This window comes from Cryptomeria japonica, chromosome 5 (genome assembly GCF_030272615.1).
Source record: "Cryptomeria japonica chromosome 5, Sugi_1.0, whole genome shotgun sequence".
NCBI lineage: Eukaryota > Viridiplantae > Streptophyta > Pinopsida > Cupressales > Cupressaceae > Cryptomeria > Cryptomeria japonica.
Genome location: NC_081409.1, coordinates 274,544,262 through 274,565,566, shown reverse-complemented (window position 1 = coordinate 274,565,566; position 21,305 = coordinate 274,544,262). Strand labels below are relative to the sequence as shown.

The 21,305-nt window shown below is 37.3% G+C and overlaps 1 protein-coding gene across 1 annotated transcript in view; it reads right to left on the bottom strand.

Annotated features, from left to right (window-relative positions):
* Window positions 1-19,079, bottom strand: part of LOC131039602 (derlin-2.1) — a 58,806-nt gene extending 39,727 nt beyond the window's left edge. Inside the window, exon 1 of the mRNA XM_057972395.2 lies at window positions 18,677-19,079. Within this exon, the coding sequence (XP_057828378.1) occupies window positions 18,677-18,775 (99 nt within the window). The 5' untranslated portion in view covers window positions 18,776-19,079. The remainder of the gene's footprint in view (window positions 1-18,676) is intronic.
* Between the last annotated feature and the right edge of the window lie 2,226 nt (window positions 19,080-21,305).

Here is a 21,305-nt window from a genome sequence, read left to right as displayed (position 1 = left end):
GTCATTGATGTCAACATATTCCTGTGAATTGCTCCGGTGTGTGCTGATTGGAAAGATCTTATGATCCGGTTTTGCAATTTTGTTTTGCACATCACTGTTTTGCTGAGTTCAATATTTCCTCCAATATATTCCAGTGTGATCAAATCTTGAGCTGAGCTTTTGGGATATTGCTTGGGATGGTCTTGTGTATCTTCATTTTAGATGGATCCTAATTTGGTGCTCTGCAAGTTATCTTTCTTCATGGCAGTTGTTGTTGTTTGAGTATTCCTGAGTTTCAGTTGTTGATCGATGAAGATTTGATAAGTGGTGTTGGTGCACTTATTGTTGATGATTCTAACGTGCTTGTTGGTGTTTCCTGATCATGTCCTATTTGTTTCCGCATTGATCGTTGTGTGAGTTTTTGATGGTTTCTATGAACCAGTGATGATTTTTGTGTTATGCGGTTTTCCTAGTGGTGTAGCGTGTTGTAGTTGATCTTGGCATAATTTCCGATGGAATTGAGCGTTTGGGAATTTATTTTAGGACCATGTTATGTCATGTAAATCATTATATTGGTCTGGTAGTCGATCTTTGTATCGTGTGATGTAATTTTGTAATTGAGGGTTGAGGGTTTAGCCGACCTTGTTATCAAGGTTGACGATTTGTATAAATAGGTGATATATTCATGTAATTTAGGTGTCGATGTTGTGTCTGCATTACCAGAGAGTGGTGCATGTGCGAACTAGTGATTTATCCTTTGGTGTTGTGATTGAGGAGAGATTGGTGTTGCTGAGCAAACAACTATGCTTAACTGGAACTGTAATCAGGCATTTGGAGATGCTATTTTTTCAGTTCATTTCTTCCGGATTGTAGTCTGAATCTTGTTGTAAGTCAATAAGACTTCCCTGAAGGTTGTAGCCTTCTGGGTCATTATCTTTTGAGCAATGAGCTCTAGGCGGTGTGCCTGAATGCATGTGCATTCCCCATTGTAATATTTCACATACTACTGCAAAGTATCATCTTACCGTGGTTTTTCCCTTAACCGGGCTTTCCAAGTCAAAATCTTGGTGTTGTGTGTTGTGCTTTCAATTTGCTTATCTATCTTATTGCTGCAGTTTATCAGATCTATGTTTTGTGGTTAGATTTGCTGATCCGGTGAAAACTGATTCACCCCCCCCCCCTCTCAGTTTTCCTCCTCTTTGCTGCTAACATCCTATTGCTCCAGCCCTTTATGTCATAGCTCCTGATGCTTTATTCTACATCCTAAGATGCTCTGAACTTGGGGATCCTGTCAGGGGGATTAGGCTCCCTGATAATGAGGTTCTATTGAATGCTCAATTTGTAGATGATACAGCTCTTTTCCCTGAACTCACCAAGAGCAACTTTGAGAACATTTTGAAGAGATTACAATTCTTTTGTGCTGCTTCTGGGACTAAAGTGGCCCCACAAAAATCAACGGTGATTGGGTGGTCAGAACTTCCTCCTGTATGGCTTATTAACATGGCTTGGGGCTGGGCTGGCCTGACCAAGATTGTTAGATATTTAGGGATCCCATTTGCTATCAGCCATTCAACTAAAGATATGTGGGAGTGGATTTTTGCTAAGGTAGAAAGGAAACATATGAAATGGCAATGCACCTCTTGTCTTTGGCAGGAAGAGTGCAAATTGTGCAGAAAGTTCTATCTTCTCATGCTATCTATTACTCTTCCACTTGGTTATTTTCTAACTACCAGATGATTAAATTGGAGAGAATTTTGAGGGATTTTTTATGGTCAGATGGGCTAGGCAAGAAGAAGAGGCACAATGTGTCATGGGATTGGTGTTGTACTCCCAAAGAGTTGGGGGGGCTTGGTTTAAGGGACCTCAAGAATCAAAGGGCAGCACTGGTTTCTAAATGGATATACAAAGCGATTGATGGCAGTGAACCTTGGAAGATTTTAATTAGAAATAATATTCGTCTCTCCAAACCTAAATAGAGTAGAAGTTGGTCTCGTTTGGGCTTTTGGGATATTCTCTTGGGGGATTTTGACATTAAAACTTTTGGCACTGTCATCTTCTCCTCTTTATGCAAAACCTGGACTCAGGTAAGAAGTCTTATTTGCTCTAGAGAGGCAGTTGGTCATTCTCCTACATATTCAGTGTTAGACCGATCGGTGTGGTGGGGGGTGAAGCTCAATAACAAACCTCTTGCTTTGACACAGTGTTGTTCAGCTAAAATTTGGAATTCCCTAAAAATTATCTCCATTAATGATCTCTTGGTGAGTAACCGACTTGGATCCTGGGATGAGTTGTGTGAAAAATATGGCATTCCTCATTCTCATAAAAAGACTTATACTCTAATCTGCAAAGCCACTGATTCATTCTTCCCTGGGAAGATTTTGACAAGTAAACAATACATTGAATAGCTAAAATTAAAGATGGTACTCCCCTCAGTTGTATTAAAGTGAAACAGATTTATCAGATGATCAGAGAGGATACAAAGATTCTTAGATGGATTAATGAGTCCTGAGATTTCAAATGGTTTGAGTCAGTGTCTTAGATGGTTGATTTTGTTAAAGAAAATTGCTGTCGGGGATGTGCTGGTCTGTCTCCCTTGTGTTGTCCTCTCTGCAATTGTATTGAGTCTGTTAGCCACATTTTCTTTGACTACTGTTTTGCTAAACTGGTCTGGTCTCTTTTTATTAGTCACCCTGTGGTATGGAATACCCGACCCGGTCTGTCTTGGGTGGAAGTTCTAGCTGGGTATGTGGAATGTCTTGTTGATGGTCTGATCACCTTTTGGTCGGTTCTTTTTGGTGAAATTCTTTGGTTCTTGTGGTCCAAAAGGAATGAGGAAGTTTTCAGGATAAGAAAAGAAGTCTTGCTGAGTTTAATTTTAAACTCATATTTCTTAATATCATGTTGCAGGTGTCTGTTGTGCTTGACTTACCAAAGAGCAGTTTCATGACCCTTGTTCAGAAAGGTGTGCTGCTGATATTTAAATTAGACATTAGAAGTGCCCACTTCTTTGATGCTTACAGAGACATGGTGGATCAGGAGGAATTGGAAGCTCTGAACCATTCCTGAAGGAGAACAATATCACCCACCAATTCCTGAAGGAGAACAATATCACCCAGGAAGAAATTGACAACAGGAATAAGGACACCATTCAAAATGAGGAGCCAAAATGGGATGCTATTCAGGAACCTGAGATTGACCCCCCTCTGGGGAGGTTTGAAGTGGATAGGGCCGATGGGAGTAATAACATCATGGGGTCATGGGAATCATAATGACCCGAGCTCTGTCTTCTTGTTGATATTATGAACTCTTTCATGATGTAATTTTGTATTTGCCGAGGTGATACCGTTCTTGTTGATATTATGAACTCTTTCATGATGTAATTTTGCATTTGCCGAGGAGATACCGATAAGACTGATTCCATAGCTTAGTATAATTTTTGATGTGATACGATACATACTGTTATGATCTGATAGACTCTGCTTTAAAGCTCATATGATGTATTTTTTGTGAACTATCTATAATATAAAAACAAAAAATTGTATTAAACTTAACTTGTATTATTTTATTTATAAATATTTAGTGTTATGTATAAATTATTAGTCAATAGGCTATTTAGTGTGGGCATTGCCCATTGGGATTAAGTATTTCTGAAGCCTGAAAAAAAATTGTCCAAAACTTGCAATGAGCAGTTGAAACATTCCTCATTTAACTCTTGAAAACTCACAATTAATAATTCTTATCTCCTTTGAATGTATTAGGTGGAATTCTTATCATTTCTGCTCATGAATGTCCGAGATTTTCTGCTCATAGGGTCTTCACATATCCTCCTTAAATCTGTTCTTAGTCTCAAACTTGCAATGTCCCTTTCCTGGATTGCCATGTAATCGCAATGGTGTAGATGTTATTGCACAATCACTTTGCTTCTTGTATGATTATTCTGGACCCCCTCTAATTTAGAATATGAGGGGATATGACACAGAGCCAATCGAATTTGCTGAATATCAATATCTTGTCAAATACCCATTTGAAACCCTTTATTATTCTCCTTGAATGCATGGGTGTCGTTCTCTTATACCCCGTCATCAGCTTGGAAGGTTATGTCTTCTCCCAAAGTGATGGTCGTTGATTACATGCCCTTTGACTCAAATAATAACTAAGGCAACCGCACCTTTTCAGAGATTAATAACAACACTTGTCAATATCATTAGTAAACACTATTCTTATTACTTAAATAATTAATGAGATCGCTTCTATGTATGATTTGTTCTGAGTGCAGTGAACTAAGTTAATATTTATGTTCGTGTCTTATGGTTTGCTGTCTTGTTAACCAGTGCTTCTCCCTAATGATCCCTGCCATGAGGGATTGAGAGCGATACAGAATAGCAAACACCGTTTTGTTATGAAAGACGATTTCCACCCATCCAGTTTGTTGTCAATTTGTAGACTTTGTGCTATAATTAACGATGAAGAAAAGGAAAATGTGAAGTCTTACTGTTCGTAAAACAATTTCCAGACATCACTTGATGGTTGATTTTAATGTCATGACGAGGACATGACAGTCCGCCCTTCCCAAAATTGCTTGTCCTCAAGCAATAGTGGCATGATCATGGAGGCTAGCTTGTAATCCCCCCTTTTGTTGTGTTACTTTGATCTTTGTGTTAACACAAGGACTTATCATATATCAAGATGAAGATTAGAAGCATGACACACATCTAAGACCTTAATTGCAATGTTCTTTCCTAAATAAACTCATCTCTCTTGGTATTCTCTTGTTATTCTCATGTTCTAGGTCAACAAAAATAGGGTTCACAATGATAGAAATCAGTAATCATAAATATTCATGTAGTAGATATGCAAAACATGGAGTATACACATAAAAACACGGAGCATACACATGAATATATGCAGACACGAAGTATACACACAAAGACAAGTATTATTAGATCCCTCTCATTGACTAGAATGCATCCATAGATTAACCCTAACACATTTTGGAACCAACTTGTTTATGCAGGGAAACAACAAATCAATAACATGCTAAGTAAACTCAATCTACCATTAATGGTTTTAAGAAACAATGAGCATTTAGTGAATGAGCAAATTATGATGACATTGTGACTAGCTAATTATTCTATAACCAATCATTGCTTAGTTTGGTAGGAGACTCAAAAGGACATCGGTGACTGCCCAACCCAGCTAAGCCCAAGAGCACGCAATATCCAAGTCATGGCCATTTACATCACATCCCACAAGAGGCAGGAAGGTCCAACCAAGACCAGATCCATCCCTTGGGGTAGTCAATTCATTACTTAGCCCACAAGAGGCAGGAACATCCAACCAGGACCAAGACTAGATCCATCCCTTGGGGTAATCAATTCATTACTTAGCCCACAAGAGGCAGGAACATCCAACCAGGACCAAATCCATCCCTTGGGGTGATCAATTCATTACATAGCCCACAAGAGGCGGAAACATCCAACCAGGACCAGATCCATCCCTTGGGGTGATCAATTCATTACTTAGCCCACAAGAGGCAAGAACATCCTGCTAGGACTAGATCCATCCATTGGGGTGATCAATTCATTACTTAGCCCACAAGAGGCAGGAACGTCCAATCAAGACCGAATCCATCCCTTGGGGTGATCAATTCATTACTTAGCCCACAAGACACAGGAACGTCCAACTAGGACCAAATCCATCTCTTGGGGTAATCAATTCATATATAAAATTTTATTAAGGACGTTCGATCATAAAGGGTTAGGATAAGGAGGCATGATAGGGCACCCAAGAGATCCTCTACCCTAGGCCCAAGGGCAGCTATTCCATCCCTCTTGGTCTCATGTGGCCTTCCGCCATCTCATATGAGGTGGTGTACCAGACGCAGCTATTCTAGCTCAAAAAACGCACTAACGTACCACGGAGAGTCGACAATCATGAAGTTGGAGATGCATTATAGACCGTTGATTGTGAAAACTACGTCTGTGATTTTTCGAAGGAGTTAATAACACGGATGGTTTTGGAACCAGAATAGTTGCGGCTTAGTGTACCTTGTGAGGAATCCTATAGTCATTTCTCCCCCCATCTTACCATCCTTCTTCTTCATCTCTTGTTTCTTTATTGGATATCGCTTCAATATTATGGTCTTGGCTTCTCTTCCCACATTTATGCCTTGCCTCCCATCTTTCTTTACATTTGAAACACAAGTTTTTCTGCTTAAGTTCTTTTGGATTATTTGCATTTGTAGCACACCTTTTTCTCTTTGGTTTCATCTTGTTTACAAGTGTATCCTCGTTCCCATTTCTTCTTGCAGTCAAAGCATAGACCCTTCTTCCTTAGTTCCTGATGTTCATCATGAGGAATGAATGTACTCTTATGGTCATCCCTGTCATGGAAGTGCTTATCCTTTGATGTTGTCTTCTTAGAGTGATCCTGTCCCTTGGTTTGGGCAGCCTCCAACCGAGTAGCCTTAAGGATCACTTCTTGGAGACTAGAAGGAACCAAAGCACTCACTAGTCCTCGGATTGTATCTCTTAGTCCCTCTATGAATAGGTAGGTGAGCCTTTCTTCAGATATCCCAGGAACCATAATGGCTAACCTTTGAAATTCTGTGATATATTCTTCAAGAGTCCCTCTTTGCCCGATCCTTGTAAGTTCCTTGATATATTTTTGGGGATGTGTTTGATCAAATCTTTCAATAAGTTTTTTCTTGAAGGTATCATAGATTTTTATATTCTTGTGGTCTTGGGTAACTAGGCCATGATGCCACGAATCGTGTGCCATTTCTTCTAAGTGTTAAATGGCAAATGTGATGGCATCCCTTTCTGTCATAGGATAAAGGGTTAGGTCTGTTTCTAGTTTTTGCAGCCATGCATGGGCAGTAACCTTCCCTAATCCATCAAAATTTGGGATGGACAATTTCCCTATTTTATTTTGTACACTTAGGTTAGGCCGGTTATCTCCTTTCCTATGGATGCTCCTCATCCCAGCCTCACAATATGCTGCGAATGGAATACTTCTTTTCACCTCAGGGTCCAATCCTGCATATTCCATGGCAAGTTCCCTCATAGTTGAGTTATTGATTTCTCTATTTTCCCTTGATTATCCCTCCTCATTTAAGAAGGGGGGTCTATTTGTGCTTCGGTTTGACCCTATTCTAGTTTCATGATTGTTCTCCGATTGGCTGGGGGTATCTTCCCTTTCATGCCTTTGGTTTGGTTTAAGAGTATTGTTTATGTTTTGAAGGGCTTGAAGTAATGCTTGGGTTGCTTGTTCGTTTCTTTCCATGAAACCCCTCAATTCATACTCCATTTGTGAGTCCTTTGTGTTGTTTCAGTGGATAGCATTCCTCTTTTCCCTTTCTAGAGCCCTAATTGCTCGCTGACTCAGTTGCATTAATTGCTTTCCCTCAGGTTGGCAGGCACATGCTCTGATACCACTTTTAATGTCCCCTTTTTGTAAATGCCCTAGCTTTTGCCCTTTATCAGATCTGCTCTTATTCGGTGCTTCTGTTTTGGGAATGGACTGCTGTATCTTACTGTGTAACAAACTCAGTCTATTCTTATCAGATCAGATTTTCCAATTGATAGTTCTCAAATCTGAAAGAAACCTTCACAAAATTCTGCCTTAGGACTGCTCCACATATGTGTCTGATTTCTGCTCACGAATGTCTGAGATTTTCTGCTCATAGGGTCTTAACATATCCTCCTTAAATCTGTTCTTAGTCTCAAACTTGCAATGTCCCTTTCCTGGATTGCCTTGTAATCGCAATGGTGTAGATGTTATCGCACAAAAGCTTTGCTGCTTGTATGATTATTCTGGATCCCCTCTAATTTAGAATATGAGGGGGATATGACACACAGCCAATCGAACTTGCTGAGTATTAATATCTTGTCAAATATCCATCTGAATCCCTTTTTATTCTCCTTGAATGCATAGATGTTGTTCTCTTATACCCCGTCATCAGCTTGGACGGTTATGTCTTCTCCCAAAGTGATGACCGTAGATTATATGCCCTTTGACTCTAATACTCTAATAATAACTAAGGCAACCACACCTTTTCAGAGATTAATAACAACACTTGTCAATATCATTAGTAAACACTATTCTTATTACTTAAATAATCAATGAGATCACTTCTATGTATGATTTGTTCTGAACGCAATGAACTAAGTTAATATTTATGTTCATGTCCTATGTTTCGCTGTCTTCTTAACCAGTGCTTCTCCCTAATGATTGCTGCCATGAGGGATTGAGAGCGATACAAAATAGCAAACACCAATTTGTTATTGTTGAGACATGGACCAGCTAGAACTTGAACCTAGGACCTTCCATACACTGCTGGAGTGCTCTACCACTGAGCTACTGGCCCCTCTTGGACCAGTCCGTCGTTGGTCTGGGTGTGGCTTATTTCCAACACCAACACCCCCCTTAAGCCACACCTCTCGTGTGCTTGAGGCTCCTAGCCTGAACCTGGCTCTGATACCATGTTGAGACATGGACCAGCTAGGACTAGAACCTAGGACCTTCCATACGCTGCTGGCCCCTCTTGGACCAGTCCATCGTTGGTCCGGGTGTGGCTTATTTCCAACACCAACACCCCCCCTTAAGCCACACCTCTCGTGTGCTTGGGGCTCCTAGCCTGGACCTGGCTTTGATACCATGTTGAGACATGGACCAGCTAGAACTCGAACCTAGGACCTTCCATACGCTGCTGGAGTGCTCTACCACTGAGCTACTGGCCCCTCTTGGACCAGTCCATCGTTGGTCCGGGTGTGGCTTATTCCCAACACCAACAGTTATGAAAGAAGAATTCCACCCATGCAGTCCGTTGTCAATCTGTAGACTTAGTGCTATGGTTAACAATAGAGAAAAGGAAATTGTGAAGTCTTACTGTTCATAAGACAATTTCCAGAGATCACTCGATGGTTGATTTTAATGTCATGACAAGGACATGACAATCCTCATCAACTTGTGATGGCTCCTTTGGCTCTATACATCTCATTGTGATGCTGGACTCTCTTTGTACACAAGAGTCTTGCAGTCAAGGAGACACAAAGCACTATGTACAACCCCAAGCTTCTCTACTCTCCTAGAGGTAAGTTTGTTCCTCTTCAGAGAGTGGATGAAGCTATACGTAGACCAGTTCCTCTCAACAGCTGAAGAACTATAAATTAGGGTTTGAGGGGGTTTTGTAAGGCATAGAGAGCATGGATGGGGCCCACATCAAATTAGGGGTCAACCCTAGCCCTAAAAATGCAACAAAATTTGAAATTTAAAACAAAATACACTTTTTGCATTGTTTACGTCTGGCAACGAGACGCGCGAGGGACGCCTACGCATCCCCGATATGTCTCGGAAATGCCCATTTCCCCTGTCTCCGAATGTACTAGCAGCGGTGGTGAAACGGCTTGTCCCTGTCCCCGCTTCCCCATCCCAAAAACGTTTTTTTTTTGGGGGGGGGGGGCAAACACATCCTCGTAGTTTAATGGTTTGTACAAATAATAATATGCTTTGGATTCATTTTTATTTAAATAATTATTAATTGTTAAAGCTAAGTATATGATAAATTTTAATAAGGATACACTTTAATTAATCATTAACTAATACATTTATTATAAGAAAACATATGTTCAACATTAAGTCTATTTGTTTTATGAGCAATCTTCGAAAATGTAGTGTATTTAATATTTGCCGCATGTCTTCAATCAAAATTAATGTTGGGCATATGTTTCCTTAAGAATAATAATTTGGTTCAATAAGAGTAAATTTTTTTGCAAATCACCTCCCATCTTAAGCTGAAATGGCAACACATTTTATATAATATACAATTGACATATCCAATGCACCTCCTTTTGGTGCAAGTGCCAATTTTATGTAAACTTTCCCAAAGAGTGTAGCCATTACACTCCTAAAACAACATCAATTTCTTCTATGCCACCACATAGAAGTCACCTTGCATATTATGTCTACCAAAAGCAATTTCCAACTATTGAATTTTCTAAGTGCATGGAATGGTAAAACCGTCAACCACTATAACATTGAATCCATTGAAATCTTCTACTTGTAATCCTCTTATAGCCACCAACCCTTCGTCAATGAAGTTGTGGGTTGCCCCACTATCAAATAGAGCTGTAACTTTGTGCCCTTGCAAAACTCTCCATGATTGAAAAGGGTGATATTTAGGAGCACCTAACAAGATTACAAGTGCACCCTTCAAAAGTTCACCTTTTTCTTTTATTTTTTATTAAGGTTCACATTCACCTACTCCAGGCTCCAATTCTTTCTCCTCATCAAACATTACTTCTATGCAATGTAATTGGCCTTTGCTAAACAACGGTCTCTAGGTTCCCATGGGTTTCTACAAGAAAAACATAATTTGTTATGACAAAGTTCATTTTTGGTTACTTCGTCAAAAATGTGCTTTGTGGTAATGCCTTTTGTTGAGAAAAACCTTTTTGAAAAGGTTTCATATTCAGCCTATAGGAAGGGTTTTTTGAAAGAACTTGTTTTTGGTCACTGAAGTTTCTAAATTCAAGGCTCTTTTAATAGCCTCTTGAAGGTTCAATGGATCAAATGCCATAATCAACCCCTATGAGGTCTAATTAACCCTTCAATAAAAAGGACAACAAATCTTCTTTCCGTAACATCAAGCATCATTCCATATAGTTGTTGGAATTCTTCTACATATTTATCCATTGTTCCTTCTTGTTTTAACTAGGCCAACTCAATAAAATGGACTTCAAGATCCTTCCTATCCAACCTTTCAATCGATTTTTTGCAAAATTCATCATATGTGTCTATTAGCTAATGACCTTGGAACCAACCCATGGTAGAATTATCGTGAGCTAATCCTTCCAAGAGTAAGGTGGCAAATTTGATGGCGTCATCCTTGGTCAACAGTTTTAGCAATAGGTATGTGTCTAACTTTTGCACCCACACAAGAGCAATACATTTATTAGAATCATCAAATGTAGATAATGTTGACTTACTTAGAGCTCATGTAGTTCATAAGAGGCATTGATTCTTGAATCTCTGCAAGGAGATTTCTATATTCTTCATTATATACAATGATATTGTCTTGCATTGAATTTTGTGTTTCTCCAATGGAAACTTCTTCTCCCCTTTGAATGAAAGAAGGACAAAGAGGTCTATTAGCAGAGCCAACTTTGGTTCTTTGTGTGTGACTTCACTGCTTATTATTGTTACTATTATTGGCTCCAGGAGAACTTGCCTCACAATTTTGATTGTTGGAATTTCATACATTATTCTATGTTTTCTGGTTCTTATGTAACATTTGCCCCATCATATATAACATAAGGCCAAATCTCCTATCAATCTCATTTGATAATCACAGTTGTCATTCTCTCTAACCATGTTTGCTTCTGCTACCTGAACTTCCAGTTGTGTATTTCCAGTGGCTGGTAAATCAGTCCCTCTTCTGCAGCGATTTACTACTCAATGAAGTATTTTTTCTGCCTTTCATACTGCCTGATACTTGACAGTTGACCCTAGAGAGTCAATCTGCTTCTAATTGTAAAAGTATTTTAATTCAAGCTCAGATTTGCACAATGGTGATCTCTGTGTGAGATCACACTTAGGAATCGTTTGCTTTTGTCCTCCAATTCCAAACCTACAAGGGTTTCATCCTATGGTTGGTTGAACCATAGTTCTTGCTCCACAATAAAAAATAATCAAATATAAAATGAATTGTCAATATCATCTCCTTCACCTTCCTTGGTCTTCATTATATACCTTTTTCCTTCAATTGACATAACTCTTCATGTGCCTTTTGACTTTTACTGAACCTAAAACTTTAGTTTTAGTTTAAATTTTTTATTACTTTATCCTTCCTTACAGAAATCACTGGGATATGACCAAATACCACGAGATGGCTGGCATCTTAGTATTGTAAATATGAATCACAGATTATAAATCAGTGTAGCATGTTTATAAACTCTCATTTTTGAATAGGCTGCCATATTAACTTTAGAAGGTTTGATTTACATATTCCCCCACCCAGCAGTTATAATCAAAACTCATCCCTTAAATGCCAAATTCTCAATACACACAGGCATGTATGATGGGTGTTGGATTAATCTTAAGGTTTGATTTACATATTCCACCACCCAGCAGTTACAATTAAAACTCATCCCTTAAATGCCAAATTCTTAATACCCACAGGCATGTATGATGGGTGTTGGATAAATCTTAATTTAGTTTTAAGGAGGGAGTATTACATATTGGAAATTAAATTTTGACAGAGCTTCAAGAAGCAATCCAGGCAAGACTGAGGCTGGTTGTATTATTCACAATGATGTGGGCATTTTTATGGATGCCATGGCCATTCATTTAAACTACAGTACTAATAATGAGGCTGAAGCGCTTGCTCACTTGTTAAAGGTCTAATTCAAGGATTTATTCATTTGGACAGATGATGCCCTGGTTCAAGAAAGGTATTTGCTGAATTAGGATTTTCTATCTAGGTTTTCTTTGTTGGGTGAGAAACTTAAAATGTTAATAGAAAAATCACACCCATCCTGAGTATGACAAAGCAAATTAAAGTAGCAAGGGCAGTAACGGATAGAGGTGTTGACCATCTGTTGGGTAGTGACCTTCCCAGACAAGAGTTCAAGTTGCCCAATAAGGCAGATGATGGCAGCTGATGGTAATTCAAGAAAATATGCAGATTTGGTAGGACCTCTGCTCAGAGCTCAACAACCATCAGCAAAAGTGCACCACAAGCTCCCTCTTATAGGTCTGGATGAAATTTTTAAAGACCCTTTTTGTCTGCTCTCTGACCTTAGACACTTAGGCAAGAATGACAATCTTGCGTGGAAGGTGCATTTCATTCACAGTGATGGATAATATACTAAGGACCCGGGTGGAACCTAGGTCGAACCCAGGAGGAACCGGGTGAACCCAGGAGGACTCGCGTGAACCCAAGCCCATGGGTTCCCAAAAACGGGGCCCACGGGTCAAAAAAACAATTAAAAAAAGACTTTTTAAAATAGTTTTTTAATAATAAAACCCTAATTTGCCTCTTTATGATGCATTTCATGCATCAAAACATTCATTCAACTCATTCTATTTGCATTTTTGAAGATTTTTTCTCTAAAGTCAGGTTTCTTAGTTTTTGCATTTTTCTTCGAAGGTGGACACTATGAAAATGTGAGACATGCATAAAAAACGTAGGAATCACTAGAGAAGGAAGATTTAGCCATCAAAGGTGAGTGAATCTGAATTTTTTACAAGTTTTCAAGAATTTTTTCAAATTTTTAAAAAAATTTTAAAAAATTTAAATTTTTTTAAATAAGTCTTGTATATTTTTTTACACTTTGTAAGCATAGTATGGGGTTATAATGCCGAAATTTTATCAATTTTTTTCATAAATGTTGTGTTTTCTCTTTTTATTTTAGGTGCATTATTCATGTAATCATACATAATGGCTGAAACTGGAAGTGCAAGTGCAAGCTCTAGTTCAATTGCCCATACCCGAACTGAAAATAACCCCTTTAAAATTGATCAAGATTCACCACTTTGGCATTATACAACAATGATCAAGCAAGTGTCTGGTAGTGGGGGTTTTGTTTGGAAGTGTAACCATTGTGGCACTAAGTATACCAGCTCATACTATCGAGTGAAAGGCCACCTTTGTTTCATCCTCGGGCGTGGAATAAAATTTTGTAAGGGATCAGATGGCAAGGGGCTGTCAAAAGCTCTAGTTTTGGAATATATTAGAGAACAAGAGGAAGCTGATAGGAGAAGTGGCAAAGCAAAGACTGATCATCCTCTTGTCCAGTCAAGCTTGAAGACTACGAGGCCTTCTAGTAGTATTGGCTCCACAAGACCAGCCGGTTCGCATCCTTTCATGCCAAAACCACCAGTTGCTCCACTAGAGAATCAAAATGTTGTGGCTTCACGGAAAAGAGGCCCATTGGATACTGCCTTCAAAAATGAAATGAAAGAGATTGCAGATCAAAGCATTGGGCGTTGCCTTTATGGCAATGGGCTTCCTTTCAACCTTGTTAGATCACCTTACTTTTGAGAAATGGTACATACCCTTTGCAACACACCTTCTAATTATGTTTGTCCAGGGTATGAAAAGGTGAGAACCACCTTATTGGCAAAGGAGAAAGCATCCGTAGAGTCATAGTTGAAAGTCATCAAAGATACATGGCCGGAAACAGGTTTGACCATCGTTTCTGATGGATGGAAAGATTGTAAAAATAGGCCATTGATCAATGTTATAGCAGTGTGCCCTAAAGGGGCAATGTTTTTTAAAGAGGTGGATTGTGAGGGGCAAGTGAAAGATGCAAGTTTCATTGCCAATATCCTCATAGAATGCATTGACATGGTGGGGCCTCAAAATGTTGTCCAAGTCATAACGGACAATGCTAAAGATTGTAGGGCAGCAGGGACTATAGTGGAGGCTACATACGGTCACATCTTTTGGACACCACGTGCAGTCCACTCACTCAATTTAATCATGCAAAAGATTGGCACACAAATTGATTGGGTGAAAAAACTGTATGAGGAGGGCGAGGAGATTCACATGTTTGTGACTAATCATCATATTTCACAAGCCATTTTTAGGACCTTCTCCAAGTTGGAGTTTTTGAAGGTAATCACTAATTTAAATTTTATTTTTTAATTTTTTTGTTTTTATTTTTTATAATTGATATATGTTGTATATTTTTTTATGTCATGTTAGGTAGCTGAAACACGATTTGCATCTCACACACTCGTCTTAAGACGACTTGTGAAGGTGCGAGAGGCCTTAAGTTCTATGGTCATCAACGGATTGTGAAGTGTATGGAAGCAGGCCCAGACAGAAAGAGCTCTAAAAGTAAGAGCATTGATCCTTTGATGAGAAATGGTGGGATAATGTGGAATATGTTTTGAATTTCACTGAGCCCATCATGGGCATCATTAGGTATGTTGATACTGATCGCCCATGTTTGGGTGAGATTTATGATGGCATGGATTGCATGGTGGAGAAAATAAGAGAAGTAATAAAAAGAAAAGTAAATGACCCAACGGAAACATTTTTCAAAATTGTGCAGAATATTATTGTTGACCGTTAGAACAAGATGACCAATCCCTTACATCTCTTAACATTTGCTTTGACACCAAAATTTTATAGTACAGAGATGCTTGCAACACCAAGGACGGTACCACCATATAGAGATGCAGAGGTTGCTTCTGGCTATAGAGTGTAATGTCCCCACTTGGGATTTCCCTTAATTTAAACCTGAGACATCCATTCTAACCACAAATTAGAATGGTAATATATTAATAAATACAATTTTATCAGAATTAGATATATTTTACTATAAAATTCTGAGATTAATTCGAATAATGGAGCTTCTCTTGATCAGCTTTCCGGATTTTGACAATTGAGGATATGTTATGACTGATAGAGTTAATGATACCAGCAGTTCTGAAGGTGTCATTCATTGATATGAGTATGCAATTTGTGTCTATGACTGATTTTGTAATGGAAATTGTACTGTCGTGGTTTGTGTTGTAGTTCTTTGTCACTATGCTATGTATATACTGTCATCCTTGACACCAATCCATGTCTTCATGCGATCTGGTTTACTGACTCTGTGCATATAGAACCACCCAACTGGGCAAATGATGGTGGTGTTCTTCCGGTTTTCTATCCATAAGTATATATAAGTTTATAACCACTTTATGCCAAAATGTGAATGAACAACTCAGCTCATCCCCATGCATACCACTAAGAACAAAGATGTTACTGCTTGTAACATAATAACAGTTCTGATCTTATCAATCCATGGTGATGTTATTGGATGCTTTGATTCCTTTCCTTTATATCTCTCAATGTGAGGGAGAGGTCACACCACTTCATCATGTATACCCTTTGGCAAGAGACACACCCTTTCACCATTAGCACCCTTTGAAAGAGTGCAACTCTTCATTATTTATGCCCTTTGAAAGGGACACAACCTCTCATAATCAGATCTGCATTTATTATTTAAATCAGATCTGCACCTCTCATTTTCAAATTATTTCCCCTCTCAAATGAGGTTCTCTTCTCCCTTTTGTATCTCATTGTTGAGGGAGTCAAAACTTTTCCTTTCATGTCTTTTGACTTTTCATTAACTTAATTAATTTTTACTTAATCATATTTAATTATATTATTTTATATTTTAATTTAATTTTAAATATTTTAATTTTATTATTATCATTTATTATTAAAGTTTATTTCAAAGTGGGGACATTACATAGAGCTGCCTTTAAAAAGATATATCAAGATGAGGAGACAAGAAATGTTGTCATGAAGGAGTTTGGTCAATTTGTATCCACAAAAAACCATGATGTTGTAGCTCTCAATGCTAGATATGGGATGGAAGCTGATGAGTGGTGGTATGTACATGGTCAAGGCTCCGTTTACTTGCAGCCTCTTGCAATTAAACTTCTCTCCCAAGTATGAATCTTTTTATTTTTATAGTTTTCCAATTCCATTTGATGCTATCATATTTTTATTTTATAATATATAAATTTCTAATTATGTTTTAACTTTTAACAGGTTGCAAGTTCTTCTTCAGCTGAGCGGAATTGGAGTACATACTCCTTCATTCACTCAGTCAAACGTAATCATTTGGGTGCAAAGAGAGCTAGGGATTTGGTCTACGTACACTCCAACCTTCGTTTGTTGTCACATAAGGACCCTGGATATAATGTGGGTGCAACAAGGAATTGGGATCTAGCCCCTGAGTGTGCAGATTTAGATGCTACAATTGCACAACTTGACCAAGTCTCTATAGACGAGGCAGCTATGGAACTTGAGAGAGACATGGCTAGTGGGAGTGGCATTCCATTCGATAGTGGTTCAATTGATGTTGGATTTGAACCACTTGATGACCTTGGGCTTGGGTTGGATGGTTCAGATGAAAATGAATATGGAATTTAAATCCCATAGATGGCTTGTAATTTGAATTTTTATTGTGTCATGACATATTCACATTTTGAAACTTGAATCAGTTGAAACTTGAAACTTGAATATTATCTTTTTTGCAAACTATGAATATGATATTAGACTTTAGTTATTAGTTTACTGATTACATTTGCGATATATGAATATTTATTGGCATTGGCAATTACGGATTTATCATTTATGTATGGAAAGTCACATTGTATATTTTATTTTTGTATGGATTGTATATATTGAGCATATATATAATATATGTGTATATATATAATTAAAATATATATGTGTGTGTGTACGGACGAACCCGTACCCGTACCCAAGAAAAAAAATATATTGCCGAATCCACGAATTCATACCCGACCCGATCCGAACCCAAACTGGTAACTTAGATAATATACCTAAGTGAAACAAACACATAGAAACCTTTTCATCAAGTGCAAACTAAAAAAGATTGCAAAAGAAGAAGCAGAGGCATAGGAAGCAAAGGAAGAGGTTGGGGAAGATGAGGAGGAAGGAGCATGGTCAATAATGCTCATCAGAGACTGAATGAAGGACTAACTAATAATGTGGATCAACATCCAGTGAATGTAGATGAGAATGTGGCAGCAATGCCAGACATTGGCCCACGGCAGGAAGTACCCGATTGCCATCGCAGCCTAAGTATTCACCCAGTCATAAGTTTAGTGTCTTTTTTAATATCTTTTAGAATGGTTTTATATAGTTTTCTAGAATTCTTTCGTTATGTTTCAGGTGCCTTTTGCAGCAGCTAGTCTTGTGATTTATGTTGACTTGTTTCAGTGCTTAGCCATGTGTACATTCTTTTCGTTTCCTTAGGAACATTTCTGGGTGAGGGTTACAAATCATATCCATTACCTATTAATCTGAAAAGAAAAAGATATCTTCAATTAACCTAACACTTCTCTAAACTAATAGAAGACCTCTAAAATTCAACTACAAAAAACTCCAAACTTATTAAAAAGCTCTGAAGTTGACCTGAAAATTCAAAATACTCGAAAATAATGCAATATCTATGCAATTATTGAAAACAAAAACCAAAATAATTCTGAATCTCTGCAATTCTCGTGAAAATATTTACAATACAAACATCTCCACAATTAACCAAACAATTCTTGAAACAATGCCAAATCTCTGCAGTTAACCTCAAAGAAATGTAATCTCTCTGCAACTCATATAAAACGCAGTCCAAAACCACAAATAACCCGAAAATACTCCAAAATAGTACAAGCTTTCTGCAATTAACCTAGACAACACCAAACTTTTGCAAAACCTCTGTATTCAACTTAATATCACTCATCAATGCAGTATCTCTGCAATAAACCTAATAATACTCCATAATAACGAATATCTCTGTAATCAACCTAAAAGCACGCCAAAACAAAACCAAATCTCTGAAATCAGCTCTAAAATACTCCTAAACAAAGCAAAGCCTAGATAATTAACCTAAACCTATTCAAACTAATACAATTATAAGATTTATCTGAAAGTGCTCCGTAATAAAGCAAAATTTCTGCAATTGGCTGGAAACTATTCAAAGGCAACGCAAATAAAAGATGCATTCGAAAGAACGCCATAACAATGCAAAACCTCTACAAATAAATTAAAACCATTGCAAAATGGTGCAGTGGATGAATTTTATTGAAAGCACTCCATTATAATGGAAAATATCTACAATTAACGCAAACCGATTCCAAATACGCAAGAAAATATTTGTATACATACATCAAGGGAGCATCCAACGGTAGTGACGATTGCTGCTGTGAGATAAGAGCGCGTAATCACAGGCATTTGCTTGTACCAATCTTCTACTGCTTGCGCCATGGAAGGCCGAAGGATTTCGAATTTTTTTAGTTTCTTCTTTGTTAATTTCAAACCCTAATTTGACAGAAATCTACAGAGGATATCTTTAACCTTAACAATTTCAAACCCTAAGTCCTCAAAATTTAGCCGGATTGATGTTTGGTTTTGTTTTCTTTGTAATACATATCGATCCTTTCAGCACCAGTTCAAAACCCCGCTGACTGTTATTTTTTTGGTCTTCTTTTGGTTGTGTTGCATTTTCTATCATGAAGACGACAATTTTTTGTCATACTATTATTTACCTAGTTCGATGGGCTCCGTTCCTTGGGAACCAAAAAATAATAGGAATGTATTTATTTTATTTTATTTTTCAGATAATGTTAAACGATGGCTTTAATAAAGTCCACATTCTAAGAAGGATGTTATGCTCTAAATGTAGACAAGTCCACTGTATATATATTTAGTTAGATCAAACACCCAGCATTTTCGAGTGACTTAATGTTACGCTCATCACTTCTCTTGAGTTTTAGAACCCACACTTAAGCTTTCTTTCAATGTATATTTATAACCATTTGGTATGTAAAGTATCTTAATTTCAGAGTATATTTTATATTTAATATTTTAATTGGGTCTAAATAATCTAGTAGTTGTTGAATATGTTTCAATAGTTATTATAGTTTAATTAATGTCTAATATTTTTAATAATATTGTATTATTAGTTGTGATTTTAAAGTAGACTTAAAGTAAGTCATTATAAAACTTGTGAGTGATTTAAAATTTCCACAGGTCCTCTCCCCTAATATTTGAATATGTAAAGTATCTTAATTTAGAGTATATTTTATATTTAATATTTTAATTAGGTCTAAATGATCTAGTAGTTGTTGAATATGTTTCAATAGTTGTTATAGTTTAATTAATGTCTAGTATTTTTAATAATATTGTATTACTAGTTGTGACTTTAAAGCTGACTTAAAAGTAAGTCAGTATAAAACTTGTGAGTGATTTAAAATTTCCACATAGGTCCTCTCCCCTAATATTTGAAAGGCAACTTAGAGTGACTATCTATCACAATAAAATTGTTTGACAAAAGAAATTTAGGTCATAGTAGGGATACTATTGGTTTTTCATTAATTTGTCTCGAAGTTTGTGTAAATTAAAAAAATTAAAAATAAATTGATGATTTTTTATTTGGTTTTAAAAAAATAATTGATTTTAGCTTTTTGATTGGTCTATGAAATTTAAATAATACAAGAAACAAAACTAGGCAAGACTAATATGAACAATTTTAGTAGAAAATTCACCCAATGGTAGATGGAAGCAGTGGAGTCTACAGGGCCATCGGGTGGACTGGGTATAATGTGGAGAAAAAATGTAGTTGCATTCACATGTCAAACCAAGATGCAAAATTGGATGGTTGGCAAAGTAAGAGCCCTTAGCCTAAATCTTGAGTATATTGTCATTAATGTATATGGCCCAATTCCAACAGATAAAAAGAGATTAGTTTGGCAGGAAATTGAACACTACTTAAATACTCAGGATCAAAAACACATCATCATAGGTGGTGATTTCAACACCATCTTGTACTCATATGATAAAAGCGGTGGTATAAAAACCATTAGACAACCACAAAAAGACTTCGCAAACTAGATAAATAACAATAACTTACTTGAAATCAAAACTGAGACGGGTTTTCACACATGGAATAACAGAAGAAAAGATTTCTCCAACATTGCAAAAACACTTGATCGATTTTTCTTTAAAGGAGATCTAACCGATCTCAAAACAGAAATAAAAATTGCAGTATTACCATGGTCAGGCTTTGATCATTACTCGGTACTTTTAGAACTTATGGGGGAAACAAAGCAAACTAGGTGTCCCTTCAAGTTTGAAAAAATTCTAGTTTACACATGAAGACTTCCTCCCCAACATACAAAAATGGTGGAATGATAGTGTCTTTGTAGGATCTAAAATGTACTGTGTGGTCTCCAAATTGAAAGAGATTAAGCATAAATTACTAGATTGGAACAAAAATAAATTTAAAAACATCTTCGAGGAGAAGTCAAGAATTGAGAAAGAGTTGGAGACAATAAACATTGATGTGATGCAAAACAGGATGACCTCTGAAACATGAGGCTGAGAAAATGCTTTTATGTTAATATGAAGGCATTCTGGCTAGAGAAGAGATATACTGGAAATAGAAATCTCGAGAGACATGGTTAGAAGATGGAGATAGAAACACCAATTTTTTTCACAACAGTCTCAAGATGAAAAGGGCAGCAAATAAGATTACTCAAATCACCAATGACAATGATCAGATCATTACAGATCAAGATCTGATCACAAAAGATGCAACCAAGTACTTTGAAAATATTCTCAACAACTGGGAACACTCAGACCTCCCTAACAATAGAATCTTATTAAGTAACATACCCAAACTAATAACAGAGGGTGATAATAAAATGTTAAACTCTAAAATCACCCATGATGAAGTCAAAACGGCTTTGGCACAATTTCAGGGAGACGAAGCCCCTGGACCTGATGGCTTCCCTAC